The 19,843-nt window shown below is 39.9% G+C and overlaps 2 protein-coding genes across 3 annotated transcripts; both read left to right on the top strand.

Moving 5' to 3' along the window:
* Window positions 1-2,075: 2,075 nt before the first annotated feature.
* Window positions 2,076-9,526, top strand: LOC129113564 (calcium-binding mitochondrial carrier protein SCaMC-1-like). The gene is made up of 10 exons (XM_054625945.1): window positions 2,076-2,621; window positions 3,278-3,404; window positions 3,565-3,652; window positions 4,082-4,193; window positions 5,897-6,055; window positions 6,147-6,299; window positions 6,402-6,509; window positions 6,962-7,129; window positions 7,310-7,460; window positions 7,705-9,526. The coding sequence occupies exons 1-10, from the start codon at window positions 2,442-2,444 to the stop codon at window positions 7,884-7,886; spliced, it is 1,428 nt and encodes a 475-aa protein (XP_054481920.1). The 5' UTR covers window positions 2,076-2,441; the 3' UTR covers window positions 7,887-9,526.
* A 1,793-nt stretch (window positions 9,527-11,319) lies between these two features.
* prkab2 (protein kinase, AMP-activated, beta 2 non-catalytic subunit) lies at window positions 11,320-17,956 on the top strand. Of its 2 annotated transcripts, XM_054626625.1 has the most exons (9): window positions 11,330-11,408; window positions 11,588-11,620; window positions 13,368-13,547; window positions 13,701-13,852; window positions 14,040-14,133; window positions 14,550-14,664; window positions 14,778-14,911; window positions 15,044-15,112; window positions 16,151-17,956. In XM_054626625.1, exons 3-9 carry the CDS (start codon window positions 13,389-13,391, stop codon window positions 16,226-16,228), a joined length of 801 nt encoding a protein of 266 aa, XP_054482600.1. In that variant the 5' UTR covers window positions 11,330-11,408; window positions 11,588-11,620; window positions 13,368-13,388; the 3' UTR covers window positions 16,229-17,956. The 2 variants fall into 2 exon arrangements, with proteins under 2 accessions (XP_054482599.1, XP_054482600.1); XM_054626624.1 differs by lacking the exon at window positions 11,588-11,620 and having other exon boundaries at window positions 11,320-11,408.
* The last annotated feature ends 1,887 nt before the right edge of the window (window positions 17,957-19,843 follow it).

Genomic DNA, 19,843 nt, shown 5'->3' with positions numbered 1-19,843 from the left:
GACAGAAAAAAAAGAAATAATCCCAAATAAGCATATGACTTTATTAACACTATGGTTCAACTCACAGTTACATTAAACTTGTAATAAGTGGAAGGAATTTCCACAGCCAAAATGAATAGACCATAAATGTCATGGCAGGAATTCAGCAAGAACATATGAACTGTTTGTATACAGTTATTGGTTATTGAATATATGTCTAAACAGTGGTTGGAGAAGTAAGCAGATCAATAACTTAGTGAAAGTGAAAGTAGCAAAACCTCACAATGTCTTGACCTGTTAACTTAGAAATACAAAAGTATCACAAGTGTAATGTGCCCAAAATAACAGCACAGTCCCTGTTATATGCACATATTATTGGGTTGCTGATACATTAACGTGTTAGTAACATTATAATGGTGTAGCTGGTTGAGGGGCATATTCTATCCACTTTACAGTATATACTACTGGGTATTTTAATTCATAACAAATCACAGAGGTGGAAAGTAACTCAATTTAATCAAGAACTTAAATTTGAGGTTGATTAAATAAATAATAAAATAAATACATTTTGATTATTTTATTTTAATTATTTCAATTCTATTGTAATAATTTTGATGTTAACACTAAGATAAGATAAAATAATCCTTTATTAGTCCCACAGCGGGGAAATTTACAGGATTACAGCAGCATAGAGGATAGTGCAAACAAGAGACATAGTAAAAAAACAAGATCAAAAATAAGTAATTATAAATTACAGCAAATGAGCAATAAAAATACAGTAAAAAACAGTAAAGAATCCACAGTAACTTAAATAATATATATACAGACAGAAACTATTATAGTTTTGTTGAGTCTCTTCCTGTCGGCTGTTGAGATGCTGCTGCTCCAGCAGACTATTGGTTGGACAAAACAAGCATTGAAAAGATGTCACTGCATTTTTTAGTATTTTCATATTTTTTACAAACCAGAAAATTGGTCAATTAATTGAGAAAATAATCAACAGATTATTCCATAATGTAAAAAAATAATTAATTGCAGTCCTAAACAAAATAGTTAGGATTAGCTCCACTGCAACCAACTACATCATATTTTTACATGCATGAGTAATGATGTAACTATATGATAGTTAATAGTATAAAAAAAAAAAACATTTGTCTGCATTGAGTAGGCCTCATATTTTAATACTTTAATTTTCATGATTATTATTATTATATTCCTTTATTGATCCCCATGGGGGAAATTCAAGTGTTGCAGCAGCTCAACTACACAGACAATAAATACACATACTATACAACTACACAGACAATAAATACACATACTATACAACTACACAGACAATAAATACACATACTATACAACTACACAGACAATAAATACACATACTATACAACTACACATACAACTACACAGACAATAAATACACATACTATACAACTACACAGACAATAAATACACATACTATACAACTACACAGACAATAAATACACATACTATACAACTACACAGACAATAAATACACATACTATACAACTACTAAATACACATACACAGACAATACAATATAAATACACATACTATACAACTACACAGACAATAAATACATACAACATACTATACAACTACACAGACAATAAATACACATACTATACAACAAAATAAAGATAGACTACTAATACTTCCGCTTAAATATATTTCTTAATGCAAGAGTTTTACATGTTACAGAGCATTTTTACATTTCAAAACTATACATATGTTTTGTATGAATGTAGGGAGGTTAAAAGGTTGAAAGCAGAAGATGGAAATACGAAAAATGGAATTGGCTATTACATTATAGATATACACTAACTAGCCTTAAACATGTACTTAAGCATTAGGGTCAAGGCTTGAACATATTCAGCCAGATAGGAGTACCAATTCACAAGTAGAATGAAACAGTCAGATTTGCTGAGGGCCACAGAGACGTCACTCACAACCTCTGACCCCTGACCCCTCCACCTTCTGTGCGGTGAAACTCCGCCCTCTAGTGGCGACCAGCGATACCGCACTGCAGGAAACACTACACCAAATGTTAATTTTTACAGTTCCTATATAAAGCACCATGACATATCACATGGAGCAAGGGTATAAAAAAAACAGATGGGGAGACTCACCAGAAGCATAAACCAGATTATGCACACGGTTAATCCGGGGATTGGATATGCATTTCACTACTTTTCCATTTTCACCCTATTTCCTCCTCTTCCGCAGAAAACACCGAGTGTCTACGTAGCCTGCACCGCTCCGCCCTCGACCACTGCAGTTCTCCTGAACCCATCACGGAGGACACCTTTACACGTCTGCAAAGAAACAACAAAGGAGCATTTTCCATCGCGACCGCCGAGCTCACATCTGGAATTTCGCAGCTTTTTATTCATGCTTTTCCAATATGCATAGGGATTAATAATCCGATCTGCAGGGCCACAATGTCTCAGACTTTACTCTCGCTTTTACTATCAAATGCCCGGTGCTGGGATGCCGACAGCCAGAGGTCATACCAGGTGTTGTTTGAGAGGCTTGATACCAATAACGATGGGAAGGTGGACGTTGCTGAATTACGTGCCGGCCTCAAGGCGATGGGCATTTTTCGACAGGGTGCAGCACAGGTAATAATAATAATAATCATAATAATCAAACCCCACATAATATTACCATGGGAGGCCAGACTGGGGCTAGTCAATGGCTAGTATTTACAATAATTTATACATTACACATATTGTCATTTTATTTGTAGTCTGATGTCAATAAAGTCTCAAGGTTTTGTATTGGTGGTATTGGTTTTACATGAAAGCAGGTAAATACATAATACTAATAATAATAATAATCAATCCTTTATTAGTCCCACAATGGGGAAATTATTTCTCTGCATTTGACCCATCCTGGAGGAGCAATTTGGGGTTAGGTGTCTTGCTCAAGGACACCTCGGCATGTTGCAGGTAGAGGGGTTTGAACCAACAACCTTGTGGTTACGCCCCGAGTGCAGGTATAATAATAATTAGACAATAAAATAAAGCAAACAAAAATAACAAGAGCAGATAAAGGATACAAAAAGGAATTAGCAATAAAAACTACATATTCAGTCTCTTTTACAGAAGAACCTATATAACACTCTAATGGGGGTCCATAGGAGATCAGAGCTTTCCCTGCTCGTTTTTGCATTTTTTGCATTGAATTCATTACCAGTGTGATAATATGTGTCTGTCTGTGACTCGCCCTGATACTCCCTGAAGGCAAATGAACCATCTATGACTCCTCTCTGCAGAAAATCGTGTCGTCTGGTGATCAGAACAAAGATGGGAGCCTCGACTTCAACGAGTTCAGCAAATACCTGAAGGAGCATGAGAAGAAGCTGCGGCTGACGTTCAAGAGTCTGGACAGGAACAACGATGGTAGGAGATGAGTGAGGCTTCCAGGAGCAGCCTCACTATCCAAAATACTTGGCACGGGTGATCATGGCACATGCCAGTCTATGTTTACAGCACTACACATCCTCTGTTTATACTGTAGCATATCTGAGTAGAGTTTCTGTCTACTCAATTGTTGTGTCAGGACGCATTGATGCCTCGGAGATCCAGCAGTCCCTTGCAGAGCTTGGCATGGACATCAGCAGAGAGAATGCCATGAAAATATTACAGAGGTTTGACCCCCACTTCTTTACATTACAGTCATTTAGCAGACGCTTTTATCCAAAGCGACTTACAGTCAGTAGTATATTACATATCATTCACCCATTCACACACTGATGACAGGCTACCATCAAGGTGCCACCATCAGACTCTAACTAACATTCATCATCCAGTCCACACCGATGGCAAGCCTTCAGGAGCAACTTGGGGTTAAGTGTCTTGCCCAAGGACACATCGACTGCCGAAGCCGGGTATCGAACCACCGACCCTCTGATTGGAGAGCTACCTTGCTCTCCACTACGCCACAGCCGCCCCCAAATACTTCTATCTGCTTTAACATGTTTCTATTTAGAGTTTTGATCTGAACGCCTTATATGGTCAGTATTATGCTTATTATAACCATAGATCATGGGTTAACAGGTGTCTGTGTGTTTCCTTAGTATGGACATTGATGGGACCATGGTGGTGGACTGGAATGAGTGGAGGGAACACTTCCTGTTTTGCCCGGCTCATAACCTGGAAGAGATTATACGCTACTGGAAACACTCCTCGGTATGGGACACACACACACACACACACACACACACACACACACACACACACACACACACACACACACACACACACACACACACACAATCTGCAGACAAATACAGAGGCAGGCGACTGCAGTGGAATGAATCACATGACGCCCAGTCCGCTTGTGTGAGTTGTTATGGATTTTCCCTGCAGCCCACATTTTGCCAGCAGCTTTGGAAGATTAGACTGTTCAGCATAATTCTGTCACAGCTGCACACTTTGGCCACTGCAGCTTGCTCCTACAACTCTTAGTGCAAATAAAGATGTCATTGTCAAGATGTCATTCAAGATATTTGCGAGCAAGACAGTTCCCCTTTTTGTTTGTCAGTGCACTGCACATTTATTGTGTCTTAGGAAACAAAATCAGACAAAACTGCATTCTCATTCCGTAGATGTGCTGTAGGAGTGACTGCAGGACATATAAAGTGCTGCATAAGTCCCTGTGTTTCCATGCAGAATAGCATTAATATGCCACTGCGCCATGTTTGTCACAGACACCTCTATGCTTTTAGAAAAACATTGGATATGTTTATCAGAAACAGCTAAGAAAAGCCAGATGAAAGTTCAGTCAGCTCAGGGATTATGATTTCATAAAGTAGCTTTAGCTAAAATGAGGTCAATTCATTGTTTGTTGTTAAAATAGTTACAATTCCCCTAACAGTGTGACCTTTTCTATGCATTTTTTATGGAAGTTGTATGACATATACAAGAAAATAAACATATGCTTATAATGTGTTTACTTCCTGGCTGCAACCTTGTGTTCAAGGTTTTGTAAATGCTGTTCTCTCTCCAGTCACAACTGGTAATTTGGCAATATTGACAGATAGACCTCAAAAGGAGAAGTGATTGTAGCCTTGTGAGGGTTTTTTTTGTCACATTGACAACCACACAAATTGACTCTATGTGACATGTGCCTTCCTGAGAGAGATACAATCTCAAAGGCAAACATTAATCTGCTGCAAGACATCATATAGTATTTTTTTGTATGTATTTATTATGACCATAAACTGACATACCATTGCTTACCGTATTTTCCGCACTACAGGGCGCACTGGATTATAAGGCGCACTGTCAATGAATGGTCTATTTTCGATCTTTTTTCATATATAAGGCGCACCGGACTATAAGGCGCATTAAGCGAAACAAAACAGTCAGTCAGTCAAACTTCCTCCACTTCCGTACCATTGATTCATTAACGTTGAATTCTCTCGCAGCTGCTCTATTCCCATGTTCTCCTGCGTGACTGACAGCCTTGAGTTTGAAGTCCGCGTCGTAAGCGTGTCTCTTGACAGGAGCCATGTTGGGTCCTTATACACACACACTGTAATATTATGGTGAAGCACAGTGTGTATTACTCCGCGACGCTCCTGACTACAGTAGCCGTAATGCTGCTGCGGTGCGGCTTTGTAGTTTACCAAAGTCGTACTAAAACATGTTGACAGAGCGCCGTGTACCACACAAAATCGCTTCGAGGTCAGTAAGCACAACCAGAATTAATCCATATATAAGGCGCTCCGGATTATATGGCGCACTGTCGTTTTTTGAGAAAATTAAAGGCTTTTAAGTGCGCCTTATAGTGCGGAAAATACGGTATATGTATGTGTTTATAGCTCCAGCAGGAGCAATTATGCTGATGGACATGTCTTCAATTTCACTGGTATGCCTCTTATCACCAGGTGCTGGACATAGGAGACAGTCTAGCCATCCCAGATGAGTTCACAGAGGATGAGAAGAGCTCAGGTGTCTGGTGGAAGCAGCTTGCTGCAGGTGCCGTGGCGGGAGCCGTCTCTCGCACTGGTACTGCCCCTCTGGACAGAATGAAAGTTTTCATGCAGGTGAAATACATGAAAGAACAAACGGACAAATTTATTTTTTCCTTAGGATGATAAGTTATGAAACCTATGTGTGTATATTTTCACACTGCAGGTTCATTCTTCTAAGACCAACCAGATAAGCCTGGTAGGGGGCTTCAGGCGGATGATCAATGAGGGAGGTATAACTTCACTGTGGAGGGGAAACGGGATCAACGTTTTAAAGATTGCACCTGAGACAGCAATCAAATTCATGGCATATGAACAAGTAAGCTCAAAAATGCACATTTTATACATTTAATGGATAAAACATTACAGATATTTGGAAAGTACATTGTTTATTTTCTCACGGTTTGTATGTGTTCTGTAGTATAAGAAGTTGTTATCATCGGAGGGCAAGAAGATTGAGACACACAAGAGGTTCATGGCTGGCTCTCTGGCTGGAGCCACAGCACAGACAGCCATCTACCCAATGGAGGTAAGTCACAGATTGCTTTACACTTTTTTGTATGTGCTGCAGCTACCTTTACAAAGAATGTAGTGTTGCATGCATTGCGACATACCACTTCATCATAACATTGCACCTTGAACTTTGACCCACTTGAATGCGCTGGCATCTGTCATTGGGGCTTTGGTCATTAGAGCTGTCAACTGTCTGTGCTCTTTTGGCTCAGTCGATATGACGTATCTTCCAGAAAAGCATGCTGGCTATAGGACATCCTGGTAATTTGGCATGCTACTTTTGACTTACTATGTATTGGGGCTTACTAAATATTTTCCTGGTATACTAAATGGTATGGTAATATTATGGGTATCGGGTTACCAAATAAATGAAGTAAGCTTTGTTTACGTTTTCCCCCACACTAGAAATCCCCCCCCCCCAAATAAATCTGTTCTTAAGTTTTTCTACTTTTGTACTTTATCTCTAAGGTATTAAAAACTAGACTGACCCTGAGGAAAACGGGTCAGTATTCAGGAATATTTGATTGTGCGAAGAACATCCTGAGGAAGGAGGGTATCAAAGCTTTCTACAAGGGCTACATTCCAAACTTAGTGGGCATCATTCCCTACGCTGGGATAGACCTCGCTGTTTATGAGGTATGTATTCTGCTCCTTTACTCATATTTCACAACAGAGTGCACTTCGTTAAATTAACTAATTCGTATGCACGATAAATCCGTTAACCTAGGATTGCGGTGCTACATTAAATCAGAGAAATAATCTTTTAGTTTTATGCTTATGTTTAATCATTTAATTCATCTCTCTCCTGTGTCTCAGACTCTGAAGAACACGTGGTTGACGTACCACGCCAAAGACTCGGCCAACCCTGGAGTTATGGTGTTAGTGGCCTGCGGGACCATCTCTAGTACCTGTGGCCAGCTGGCCAGCTATCCACTCGCGCTTATACGCACACGGATGCAGGCACGAGGTAATCTAAGTCTGACATTTGATAACAAGGATGACAAAACTTACACTGCACGCAATAACATAGTGTGTAATATACTGCGAGAAGTTTATGTGGTGACAAAACTGTAATGGCACCCAATACTTTCTGTACATAATATAATAAATGGGCTGTAATAGAGAAGGGCTTCCTTTAATAGACAGTACAAGAGTAAAAAGCATGATTTCAGATGCAAAACAGCCTCCCTAACTTTCCTTTCTCTCTCCAGCGTCTATGGATGCAGCTGACCAGCCCTCCATGAGTAGTCTGATGAAGAACATAGTAGCCAAAGACGGCTTTTTCGGACTCTACCGGGGCATCCTGCCAAACTTCATGAAAGTCATTCCTGCTGTCAGCATTAGCTATGTGGTTTACGAATACATGAAGACCGGCTTAGGAATTTCCAAATGATGCTGCAAGCAAATGAAAAAGAACATTTATTTGTCAAACTTGAAAATGCCTGAAATAACTCCAAGAGAACATACAGACATCAAACATACAGAGCATGACTTCCGCCAGCTGGCACAGGAGTTCAGTGGATGGAAAACTGTATGTGTCCCTCTGAGGGTCGTCTGTCAGTAGCTAAAGCCTTTATCATACCTGCTGAGCATGCTTTAATTTTTATCCTATTGTTGCACATACAACACACTGTCCAAAACACTGTCCAAAACAAGATCTGACAGAAAGATAGTACTGTACTAAATACATACATAAAAGTTAGAAACATAATACATGTTGGGTTGTGAAAGTCATCCTACTGTTATTCTGTAAAAACTGTGATCAACCAAAGTGGTAGCTCAGTGTATCATTCTGGGGATTCTTTGGTTACTAAAGAAATATTTTGTTCAGTGAAAGCTGGAGTTCATCCAATGTAGCTACACAGTAGAGTTAATGGTCTTATTTTAAAGTATAACAACACTACACCAGTTTAAATGTTGAAGTCAACACCCTTTAGAGGTAATTCAACACTTTTCTAAACTCCCAGAGTGACATCAGCTCCAGTCAGCAGCTGTCAACTAAAAATAAATGGCCCTGAAAAAATCAGTAACTTGTTAACACTGGAATACTGTGTGCATGAGGACAGATGTGTCTTATGCAATGGGAAAATCACAAATTCTGTGTTATCTGAGAATCGCTTAAATGTGCCTTACAGCCACTCAATGTGAACTGTCTGACATCACAGATGTTTTTTTACTACATATATATACTACATTTATGTACCGTGTGTATATATGTACATATATATGTTTTAAGTTATGATTATTTACTGGTTTTGATGATGGTTACTACTATGAAACATGGTAACTCTTTTAAACAGTAATAACTGGTCATTGGACTTGCAAGGAGCATGTTTTTGTCTTGTTTCAGTGATCATTTCATCATATCAAGACCTTCACAACCAAACACACACATCCACTCCCACTAGTGGATACTGTTACATTTAACATTCTGTGACTTGTTCTTCCACAAAGCTCAGCGGTGGGGCATTTGTATTTACCATGTAAGACGACAATCAGACTATTGTCTTTTTTATAAGTTATTTAAATGTGGATTTTAAGAAACGAAAACTGGTCTTGGTTTAAAAGTTTTTAGCCTGAACATGTGGAAACTGTCTTTGCTGGAAGGCTTATCGCGAGCAAATGGCTTAGTGGTGTAAAGTTCAGCTCTTCAGGGTGGGGATCACTGAGGTGTGTGAACAGCTCTGCCTAGTGGCAATTGAAGACAAAACACATGGACTCAACTGAAAATGTAGCTCAGTAGAATACAAGTAAACAAGACCATAATAGTAGTTTAGAATTTAGTTTTTTTTCTTTAATCATCCCAGGGATTTCTATTTTTATTATTTAATTAATAATTGAAATGGGCAGCAGTAGAAGGTCAGATATATTAGTGTATCAAAGCAGGCAAACTACAGAGGAAGTAGTTGTCTGATTTGGTCTCTGCCTTTTGTGTAGAGCATTTTGTCATCTTGTCAATCTCATGTTCTAACAATTGTTTGAATTTGCTTTCATTCATTGCACAAAAGGAATCTGGAGAATTCTTTAAGATACAGTGGCTTGTTTATATCTTAATTAAATGAATGAATGAATGAAGCTGGTCTAATTATTCTGGAAATTACACTTCTCGCAGTGTGCAGACATAATACAATATCATACATACAGTACCAGTCAAATGTTTGGACACACCTTCTCATTCAATGGTTTTTCTTTATTTTTATTCCTTTATTTTTTTCTACATTGTAGATTAATATTGAAGACATCCAAACTATGAAGGAACACATATGGAATTATGTGGTAAACAAACAAATGCTCAACAAACCAGAATATGTTTTATATTTTAGATTCTTCAAAGTAGTTGAATGAGAAGGTGTGTCCAAACTTTTGACTGGTACTGTATAACAATCCCTCTAGCAAAGGAAGCTACATGGGCTAACTATATTGCCTTTTTAAAGCGTGTGCAGTATTCTACTTCTGTTATTAATTATTATTCATAATAAAAATGTCAGACAGAACAAGAGACCATGAACATATCACTCCACTGGGACAACACTTGAGACCCCAAAGTCTAGTAAATGCAGGTAATTGAAACAATACCATGTCCTTTTATAACCCTGCAGAGTAAAGCACATAACATGTGCTACACATTCTCTATTTTCATGGCTATAATTCTACTGTAATAATTGCTGCTGTTATTATAAGTAGTCTTATTATATGAATCATTTATGTCATATACATTGAATGTGTTGTATCTCTGTTATGCTGTTCATTCTGTACACATGACATCTATTGCATTCTGTCCATCCTGGGAGAAGGATCCCTCCTCTGTCGTTCTCCCAGAGGTTTCTTCCTTTTTTCTCCCTGTTAAAGGTTTTTAGGGGAGTTTTTCCTGTGCCGATGTGAGGGAAGGACAGAGGATGTGAGGGTCTAAGGACAGAGGATGTGAGGGTCTAAGGACAGAGGATGTGAGGGTGTAAGGACAGAGGATGTGAGGGTCTAAGGACAGAGGATGTGAGGGTCTAAGGACAGAGGAGGTGAGGGTGTAAGGACAGAGGATGTGAGGGTCTAAGGACAGAGGATGTGAGGGTGTAAGGACAGAGGATGTGAGGGTGTAAGGACAGAGGATGTGAGGGTGTAAGGACAGAGGATGTGAGGGTCTAAGGACAGAGGATGTGAGGGTGTAAGGACAGAGGATGTGAGGGTGTAAGGACAGAGGATGTGAGGGTGTAAGGACAGAGGATGTGAGGGTGTAAGGACAGAGGATGTGAGGGTCTAAGGACAGAGGATGTGAGGGTGTAAGGACAGAGGATGTGAGGGTCTAAGGACAGAGGATGTGAGGGTCTAAGGACAGAGGATGTGAGGGTCTAAGGACAGAGGATGTGAGGGTGTAAGGACAGAGGGTGTAAGGACAGAGGATGTGAGGGTCTAAGGACAGAGGATGTGAGGGTCTAAGGACAGAGGATGTGAGGGTCTAAGGACAGAGGATGTGAGGGAAGGACAGAGGATGTGAGGGTGTAAGGACAGAGGATGTGAGGGTGTAAGGACAGAGGATGTGAGGGAAGGACAGAGGATGTGAGGGTGTAAGGACAGACAGAGGATGTGTAAGGAGAGGGTCTAAGGACAGAGGATGTGAGGGTCTAAGGACAGAGGATGTGAGGGTCTAAGGACAGAGGATGTGAGGGTGTAAGGACAGAGGATGTAACATGTGTACAGATTGTAAAGCCCTCTGAGGCAAATTTGTAATTTGTGATTCTGGGCTCTACAAAATAAACTGAATTGAATTGAACATGACGTCACTGTATCTGTATTGCATTGTGAGGACAAAAACAAGTCCCACTAAGTTTGTCCTAGTCGCGCACCGTAGTTGGGGCACCACTGTTGGAAAGAGGTTTGTCCCTCAGCTGAAAATAAACTTCACTAACTTCAGCTGGTTTCGGTGAGTTTACATGTTTTGTCGTTTCTTACGTTACATGTGGAAGTCTGCCTGTTGTAATAACCGACAGGGACGTCGTTGAGGAGGAAAGCAGCGTGCTAAACTAGCTAGCTGCTGGGAAACGTCAGCTAGCAGCTAGCAGCTAGCCAGCTGTAAGCTAAAAATATTCTCCTGCCTTTTAGTGATTTGAGGTCGACACAGCTGAGCTACCAGAGGTATGTTACAGCTATCATGTTGTGTGTGTGTGTGTGTGTGTGTGTGTGTGTGTGTGTGTGTGTGTGTGTGTGTGTGTGTGTGTGTGTGTGTGTGTGTGTAATCACTGCTCCAAAGGAAAGGCAACATTAGATGAGGAGAAGAGCTCAGGTGTCTGGTGGAAGCAGGTCCAGGTTTACAGTAACGTTACCTGGTTGAATCTGAGGCTGTCTAGCCCACTGATAAGCCTTCCTGGAAAGCTTTTGTGTAGAGCATTTTGTCATCTTGTCAATGTCATGTTCTAACAATTGTTTGAATTTGCTTTCATTCATTGCACAAAAGGTCAGAGGATGGGTGTAAGGACAGAGGAGGTGAGGGTGTAAGGACAGAGGATGTGAGGGTGTAAGGACAGAGGAGGTGAGGGTGTAAAGGACAGAGGATGAGGGTGAAGGACAGAGGATGTTACAGGGTGTGTGAAAGGACAGAGGATGTGAGGGTGTAAGGACAGAGGATGTGAGGGTCTAAGGACAGAGGATGTGAGGGTGGACAGAGGATGTGAGGGTGTAAGGACAGAGGATGTGAGGGTCTAAGGACAGAGGATGTGAGGGTGTAAGGACAGAGGATGTGAGGGTCTAAGGACAGAGGATGTGAGGGAAGGACAGAGGATGTGAGGGTCTAAGGACAGAGGATGTGAGGGTGTAAGGACAGAGGATGTGAGGGTGTAAGGACAGAGGATGTGAGGGTGTAAGGACAGAGGATGTGAGGGTGTAAGGACAGAGGATGTGAGGGATGTGTAAGGACAGAGGATGTGAGGACAGAGGATGTAAGGACAGAGGATGTGAGGGTGTAAGGACAGAGGATGTGAGGGTGTAGGACAGAGGATGTGAGGGTGTAAGGACAGAGGATGTGAGGGTGTAAGGACAGAGGATGTTTATTCTGGCATTATGGGAGAAGCAGACGTCTGTTCACCATGTATGCACTGTTTACCATTTTAAATCAGCCACATGTCAGCTGTAACAATAGGATATGGCTAGCTCCTGTTTTGGAGCCTGACATTTTACAATTACTTTGTCATCATTTATAATTATTATTCCTTCCTAAAAATCCCCATTGAGATTACAATAACATTCTCAGAGGGAGCCCTGGCTAAGATCACAGTGTTTCAAACCACATACACACAGTCATTTAAAGACATACAATAAAATGCATCATGAGTGGCAGAATCACAGAAGAGAATTATCTAGTTAAAGAAGCAATCACATACTCCAAATGAAGTCCAAACCCTTCACTATGATCAGTCAGATCCAACTGCAAATATGTCTTCAAGTGGTCTAGGCTGGAGGAATCTGTGCAAGGCCCATGAAGGCAACTACAATCTGGGTTAAAGGATGCAATGGTTAGGCAGAGCTTTGCAGCCTGGGACAAACCCCACATAATATTACCATGGGAGGCCAGATAATTTATACATTACACATATTGTCATTTTATTTGTAGTCTGATGTCAATAAAGTGTCAAGGTTTTGTATTGGTGGTATTGGTTTTACATGAAAGCAGGTAAATACATAACAAAACATCTTTGGGTTTGTCAGGTTACTGCATAACTAAGATTCTCTGAGTTTGTTCAGGTTGTTATTACAGAGCCTTTGAAGGGACATGAAATCAACACCAACTATTTTGTTTAATTTTCGAATGGCTAGATTACTATAAAGTATTTTAGTCTATGGTTTGTTCCCAAATAAAATTAAGTTGTCTTTTTTTCCCCCCCATTAGCACCATAATCAGGCAGGCATCATGGGCAACACAAGTGACAGAGTGTCTGCAGATCGTCATGGAGCCAAGGCCCACCGCTCAGACAGCAGCGGAAGTCACAAAGACCAAGAACCCAGCAGCAAGATGGTGGACAGCACAGACGACCCCAACATCTTCAACACCCATGGGCCAGAGTCGAAGGTACTGCTGGAAAATACAAAAACAGAAATACAGATTATTGTTCAGCATCTTGTTTTTTCTGAAAACATTTGTTAGATATGATTTAAAAAAAACAACCCAATATATATATGTATATGTGTGCGTGTAGTTGAGATATCAATTAATTTATTTTAGGTGTTAGAGGAGAAAGAATCAGATCTGGTAGACCAGGTGAAAACTGGTCGTCAGGCTCGGCCCACAGTCATCCGCTGGGCTGGAGGTGGGAAGGAAGTCTTCATAGCTGGTTCCTTTAATAACTGGAGCACAAAGATACCACTCAATAAGAGGTAAACATGTTTTTTTTTTCATGCTCTGAATGTCAGTACATTCTCACTTTTACGTTCTCATAGGGGTCCAATAGAAATGATCTTAGCTCATCCATCGTAGCTCAAACCATATGTGACAGTTGTAGAGTTTTAACTGAGGGGAATGACCGGTATTGCCCTAATACTATTTATTTTCTTTTTTCCAAAGCCATAATGACTTTGTAGCGATCCTGGACCTGCCAGAAGGAGAGCACCAGTACAAGTTTTTTGTAGATGGACAGTGGGTCCATGATTCTTCAGAGGTACATTAGTGTCATTTTTATTTTTATTGTTGTGTTATTGAAAGTTTTTCCTTAATACCAAATAGTTCAGTTCCCAACTCTTTCAGGCTTGTTGGCCTGTTACAATGACCTATGACGTTATATACATTAAATGATGGGGACCTCCCATGGAAATCAAATCATTTTAAAAAGACATCATCGGTAAATTGACATTAAAATCTCATCCATTCCCAAACCCTAAGGTGTTGACTGATATTGTCAGTGTTGCTGTTGTCATGGTATTGTTGTGGAATTTGGTCAGGAAATAGCAGAATAATTCTATTACTGTTGTCTCCTTCATCGCTATCAAAGCCTTTTTAAATTCCAGAGAAATGTGTGCAGTGTTATAAATAATTATAATATATATACATACATGTATACACATTTCTCTTTTGCAGGCAGTTGTAACCAGTCAGCTCGGCACCATCAACAACCTGATCCAGGTGAAGAAGTCAGACTTTGAAGTGTTTGACGCCCTGCATGTGGACTCTCTGGAGTGCTCAGACACATCAGGTCAGCTACAGTAAACACTGATGGAAATGAAACGGAGGTATTTTGAAATGGAAAGTTGAATCAAGCCTTGAAACCCTGTCAGCAGTGTTATTGTGCCCTTTTTATGCTTGCAGATCTGTCCAGCTCCCCTCCGGGTCCATATGGGCAGGAGCAGTACATCTTCAGGCCTGAGGAGCATTTCAAAGCCCCACCTATACTCCCTCCCCACCTCCTCCAAGTCATCCTCAACAAGGACACCAATATATCTGTCAGTGCCTCCATCTATCTACGATTCAGATTTAACACTATCATTTCCTCAGACCTTGATTTGATTTGCCTTTGTTGTTGTTTACCAGTTTCTTTGTTGTTTGTAAGTTTTCCTTTTACTCTTTTTCGTCAGTGTGACCCTGCCCTGCTGCCTGAACCCAACCATGTGATGCTTAACCACCTTTACGCCCTCTCAATTAAGGTAGGTTCGCTGGAAACAGCTGAAACACTCCTCACATGTCTACAGATGGTACTGGCACCACATGAAATGCAAACATTTCCCTCCCAGCTCTATAAACTATAAATCTCTGAGCAACCTAATTTGTTGGAGGAGTTTAATCTCCCTCAGCTTTCTGCCAGTGAATCAGATAGTCATGCTAAAACAGCTTACTAATCAATTGCCTCTGAAGTCAAGTGTCTCTGAAAATATTCACACAGCGAAATTGTACAACAAACTTTAAATGTCAAAGTCTCCTACTACGACAAACAATCAATCGGAAAACAACCCTGCATAATTTCTAATGTTACTGAAGGCGCTCACTACAAAATTCAGAGCATATCTATTGCCTCCACATGGCTCTCAACATGTCTGAGCTGGCGGCTCGTAGCTAAGGGTGCTAACAGTGCAAACAACCGCAACAGTGCCGACAGAGCTTGCAGTGTTAATCTGAGGGGCAACTAGAGGATAGGTGCTGCGCTTCCACAACACCGCTGTCAGTCTGGACGGTTTTATCAGCTGTAACCGCTGCATGAGCGTAGTGCTGAGCGCCGGCCGTGAGCTAAACAGTGGTGCACGCTCACATGCACTGATGTGCACTTAAAGGCACATGTAGCCAACCCTGCTATGTCAACAAAGCAAGGAGAAGCTCGGATGACAATACACACAGAGGGAGACAGCTTAATTCTCTGTTCAGGTAGCCTTTCCCCTTACAATATCTTTACAAAGTGAAAAGTTGTTCGCAGCTATATTAATGCTCTGAATATCGTATAGAGAACCTTACAAACAACCAAATTTGTGTTCAGAATGGTTGTAGTAAATATGTAAGTATTGCAGTAAGACACCTTTTAGCGCTTATTAAATAAAGGTTTTCCTGGTTATTAAAAACCATATATTTACATAATTCTCCATTGTGCCATGTGGACCGGTTTGCTGTTTCACAAAAACGAGCATCTCATGTTTATTTGCTCGGTGGGTTTGTATCTCTCTAATGGCAGATTGCCTGTGCGTTGTGTTTTGCAGGATGGAGTAATGGTGCTGAGTGCCACTCACAGATACAAGAAGAAATACGTCACCTCCCTGCTTTATAAGCCTATCTAAACCACTACTTGGGAGCTCCCCGGTGCTTTTAGAGAGCAGCATAGTTCTATTTTGCTGGGTTATTTTATTTTTTTTTCTCGGTATGATCACATTTAGCCAAATCTTGCACTGAACGAGTTTACAGGCAAGCTAAAGGCCAGTGGCTGAGACTTAGTCTTGGTTTTATTTAAAGTCTGCACTTCTGTCTACATAGGGCTCTGAATAAAAGTAGCAAAGTGTGTGTAGGGTGGTGGAGAGAGAGATGAAAACCATACTGTGGCTTTTACCTGTGACATCTACAGACAGATAAAGACTAAATCACTGTGTGTATTTAAGTGTTTGCTGCACCTTGTGAATATGTGCATGTCCGTGTGTAAACGGGGAAGAAGTTGATCTGTAAGGATCAGTTACTGTAATGGTGATTTTAAGGATGTTCTCCTAAAGTGGTGGGGTTTGAGTGTTCTTGGTGTGGATCAACAGTTTGATTTTAAAGTGTTGTGTCATCATATTCTTGTTGAACAGATGTCAATCACATGATGGACTAATTGACCTAACAGTATTTATGGCAAGTGCATGTGTGATAACAGAATGGTCTAGATGCTGAAGAGAGAAGCAGACTTGGCATTGGTTGAACATGAAGTGCAGTAACGTGCTGTAAAGAGAACTTAACTCAACATAGACTCACAAACACAATAGACAAGAACAGGATGAGGGGGAAGCAGCGAACAATATATGTATCATTGAATATCTCACAGTTCAGCTATCGTGCAGTGAAATCTATAACATGAGCTAAACTACCATTATTGGTCACTGTAGATGGAGTACTTGTCTGTTTTAACAGGAAAAGCCCACTCTCCAGAAGGGGAATGGAGGTCAAAAGGCAATGTTTAGTTCTGCTGCTGCCTTTATCTTGACATTTTGCTAGCACTTTACCATCCTGAGAGAAGGGGTGTTGATATAAGCTTTTAAGTACGCAGCAGGCAACTCTTACTGTACTGTAGCTTCTCTGGATTGTAGAACACAATTTGTGCTTTTCCTTCTTCAGATATGATGACCTTGCAGTGCTTTTTGTGTGCATCTGTATTGAGTTTTATTTATCAAATAGAAATGTACTGTATGTGTCTGTTACAACTGTAGTCATACACAGAGGCGTGTACACCGAAACAGTAGAACTTGCTGCTCTGCATGCGTTGTGAAACTTGTGAAATTACCACACATTTTCTGAGTGTGGTGCACATTTCGGAAGCAGATCGACCGCATTCAGATGAATTAACAGGGCTACGAGGAGAGATAGTTGCCATGAATTTAATAGTTGTACAATGTTTGCTCACTTGTGTTCTTTACAGTATAGCCATCAAAGATAATCTGTATTTTGAGGTATGTACTTTGAAAGTTATTTTTGTCAAGTCGTGCAGTTTAATAGTCTGCTTATACGGTACAGTGTGAATCAATGGTTGAAACAGACTTATAAAAGGGGCATTCATAACTCTTATTGGTGTTTAACTAGATGCTCTGAAAGTATTTTTTGAATGTATGAATGCCATGAAGTTTTGTCCAAAGAGTTTTTAAGGCTGATATAGAAAGATATTGAGGACAAGCGCCATGGCCGCGTGGTGTTTTAAGGCTGAAACCCAAAACTTGAATTTTTTCAACTGTTTAGTGAATGTTATTAAAGTGCTTTGCAGAACCAGTGTGATGAGTCTCTGTACACGGTTTTACTTCTTTGCAAATAAAGAACGGACACGCTGGTCCTAATTCCTGTCTGCTTGTCCTTTTTTAGTCCAGTATGAGATGCCAATATTCTGTATGACAGTTGAGTATTCTTTAAACAAATTTAAATTTGATTTGTTCATTTTATATTTGTCTAATAAATCCATACACTTTAGATACTATATAGTTTTGCCTTGGTGCTTGCTGTGGACTTATCAAAGAGCTGATTGGCTCCTAGTTTTGCCAACAAACACCTTTTTCTGTAGAAGAAAAACTATTTTCTGTGTAATTGTAACATTTAAGCCTAGATTGTAGGCTATTTGTCTCATGTGTAATGAAGATTTTATCTGGTAACAAACATGTGTAGTTAATAATAATGATGAATGTTTACATATATATAATTTACAAGCAAATATGAAAAAATCCAAACGTGGTATAGTACTCTACAGATGGATCTAACAGGCTGTAAATATTTCTGTGACTTCCTGTCTGTTCTTTGAAGGCTGCTGGAAACTGTCCGACTTGATCCCAGGTTTTTGTCATCACCCCCTGCTACTGCCTGATCTTGTCCATTTTCCAGGTGAGACGCAGTTCATCTCGAACAAGCCTATTTTGTGAGTTTTTATACCCTGGTCCTGGAGAATTTTTTTTTTATTTTTTGTCTTTAAAAAGCTGGAACAAGCTGATATTCTCTATTCTGGGACAAAGACACAATTAGGGTTTCTATACATAATTTCCGTCTGTCAGGTACTCTCTAACCAATCAGGTAAAAAGTTTTGTGCTTTAGAGTCAGTACACTGTGACATCATCAATCTTTGGGTGTGGCCAGATGTGAAACAACCTGATATTAAGATACTTTTAAATGAACAAACGCACAAACTTTTATCTTCTAGCAACAGCACAGGCAGAAATGAATGAGGATCCAAATATAAAACAAACAAAATTATTCAAAAGTAAACCACAAAAGCTTTTAAAGTGTTTTATTAATTCTTTCTCAAATCGTTCACTGATAATACTTTTGCCAACACATCACACTGTTAACTGTCATCAGAGACAGGATCCATATGAGTCCTGTATCGGCTTTCTAGTTCTTTATGCACAAACTCAGAAAAAACTGCTTTCCTATCACATAAAAGCTGCACCAATTAAATAGCAGTATATACATACGAAACCCAGGACCAACAATACATCGTTTCAAACTGCCCTTTGATTCTCTTCTTTATAACAAATAGCAAAAAGGCTTTGTTTACGCTCAACAAGGTGCTTTGTGGATCCAACATTTCGTAATCTTTCCTGTCATTGGCTTTTCCTTTAACAGTAGACAATTCTTAAAAACTTTCCCTTTTAACTTTTTAAATTTCAAAAGGAAATATCAAACCTTTTATCTCTATTGAAATACATGCCAACTTTTGTCTTTTTTTGAAGACTCGAGCGCAAACAAAACCTAATTTGGCAGATTTCAGTCATATCAGCACTGGTTAAAGGCCAACTCTACCACTGAGAGCAGACTGAAGAAGCTCTCAAGCTAATAAATGTAAAGGCAAGCGAAGCAACATTAATCAGAGCTTTGTTATAGTTGGATGAAATTGGGATCAGTGACTTAGATATCATGAAGGCATAGTTTGTGATTTCTTATCAGCCTATGTGACTAATTGATTCAAAGTGACATACTCCTCTAACATATAAATCATACATTGCAGGAAGTGAATGCAGCATTCATACTCGTATTACAATGATGTTTAACATCAAAATAAAACATATAAAGCTATTGCACAGCTACCCAGAAAATCAACTTTGCATAAGCAAATGTTGGATGTTTTTTCAAACTCACACATGAGCACACACATGCCAGCACACACATGCGTGCACACACACACACACACACACACTCACTCAAAAGTTCATACAGAAAAAGCATGTTATTTA

This window comes from Anoplopoma fimbria, chromosome 3 (genome assembly GCF_027596085.1).
Source record: "Anoplopoma fimbria isolate UVic2021 breed Golden Eagle Sablefish chromosome 3, Afim_UVic_2022, whole genome shotgun sequence".
Taxonomy (NCBI): domain Eukaryota; kingdom Metazoa; phylum Chordata; class Actinopteri; order Perciformes; family Anoplopomatidae; genus Anoplopoma; species Anoplopoma fimbria.
Note: the sequence above shows the minus strand (reverse complement) of the source record. Positions and strands in the feature narration are given on the sequence as shown.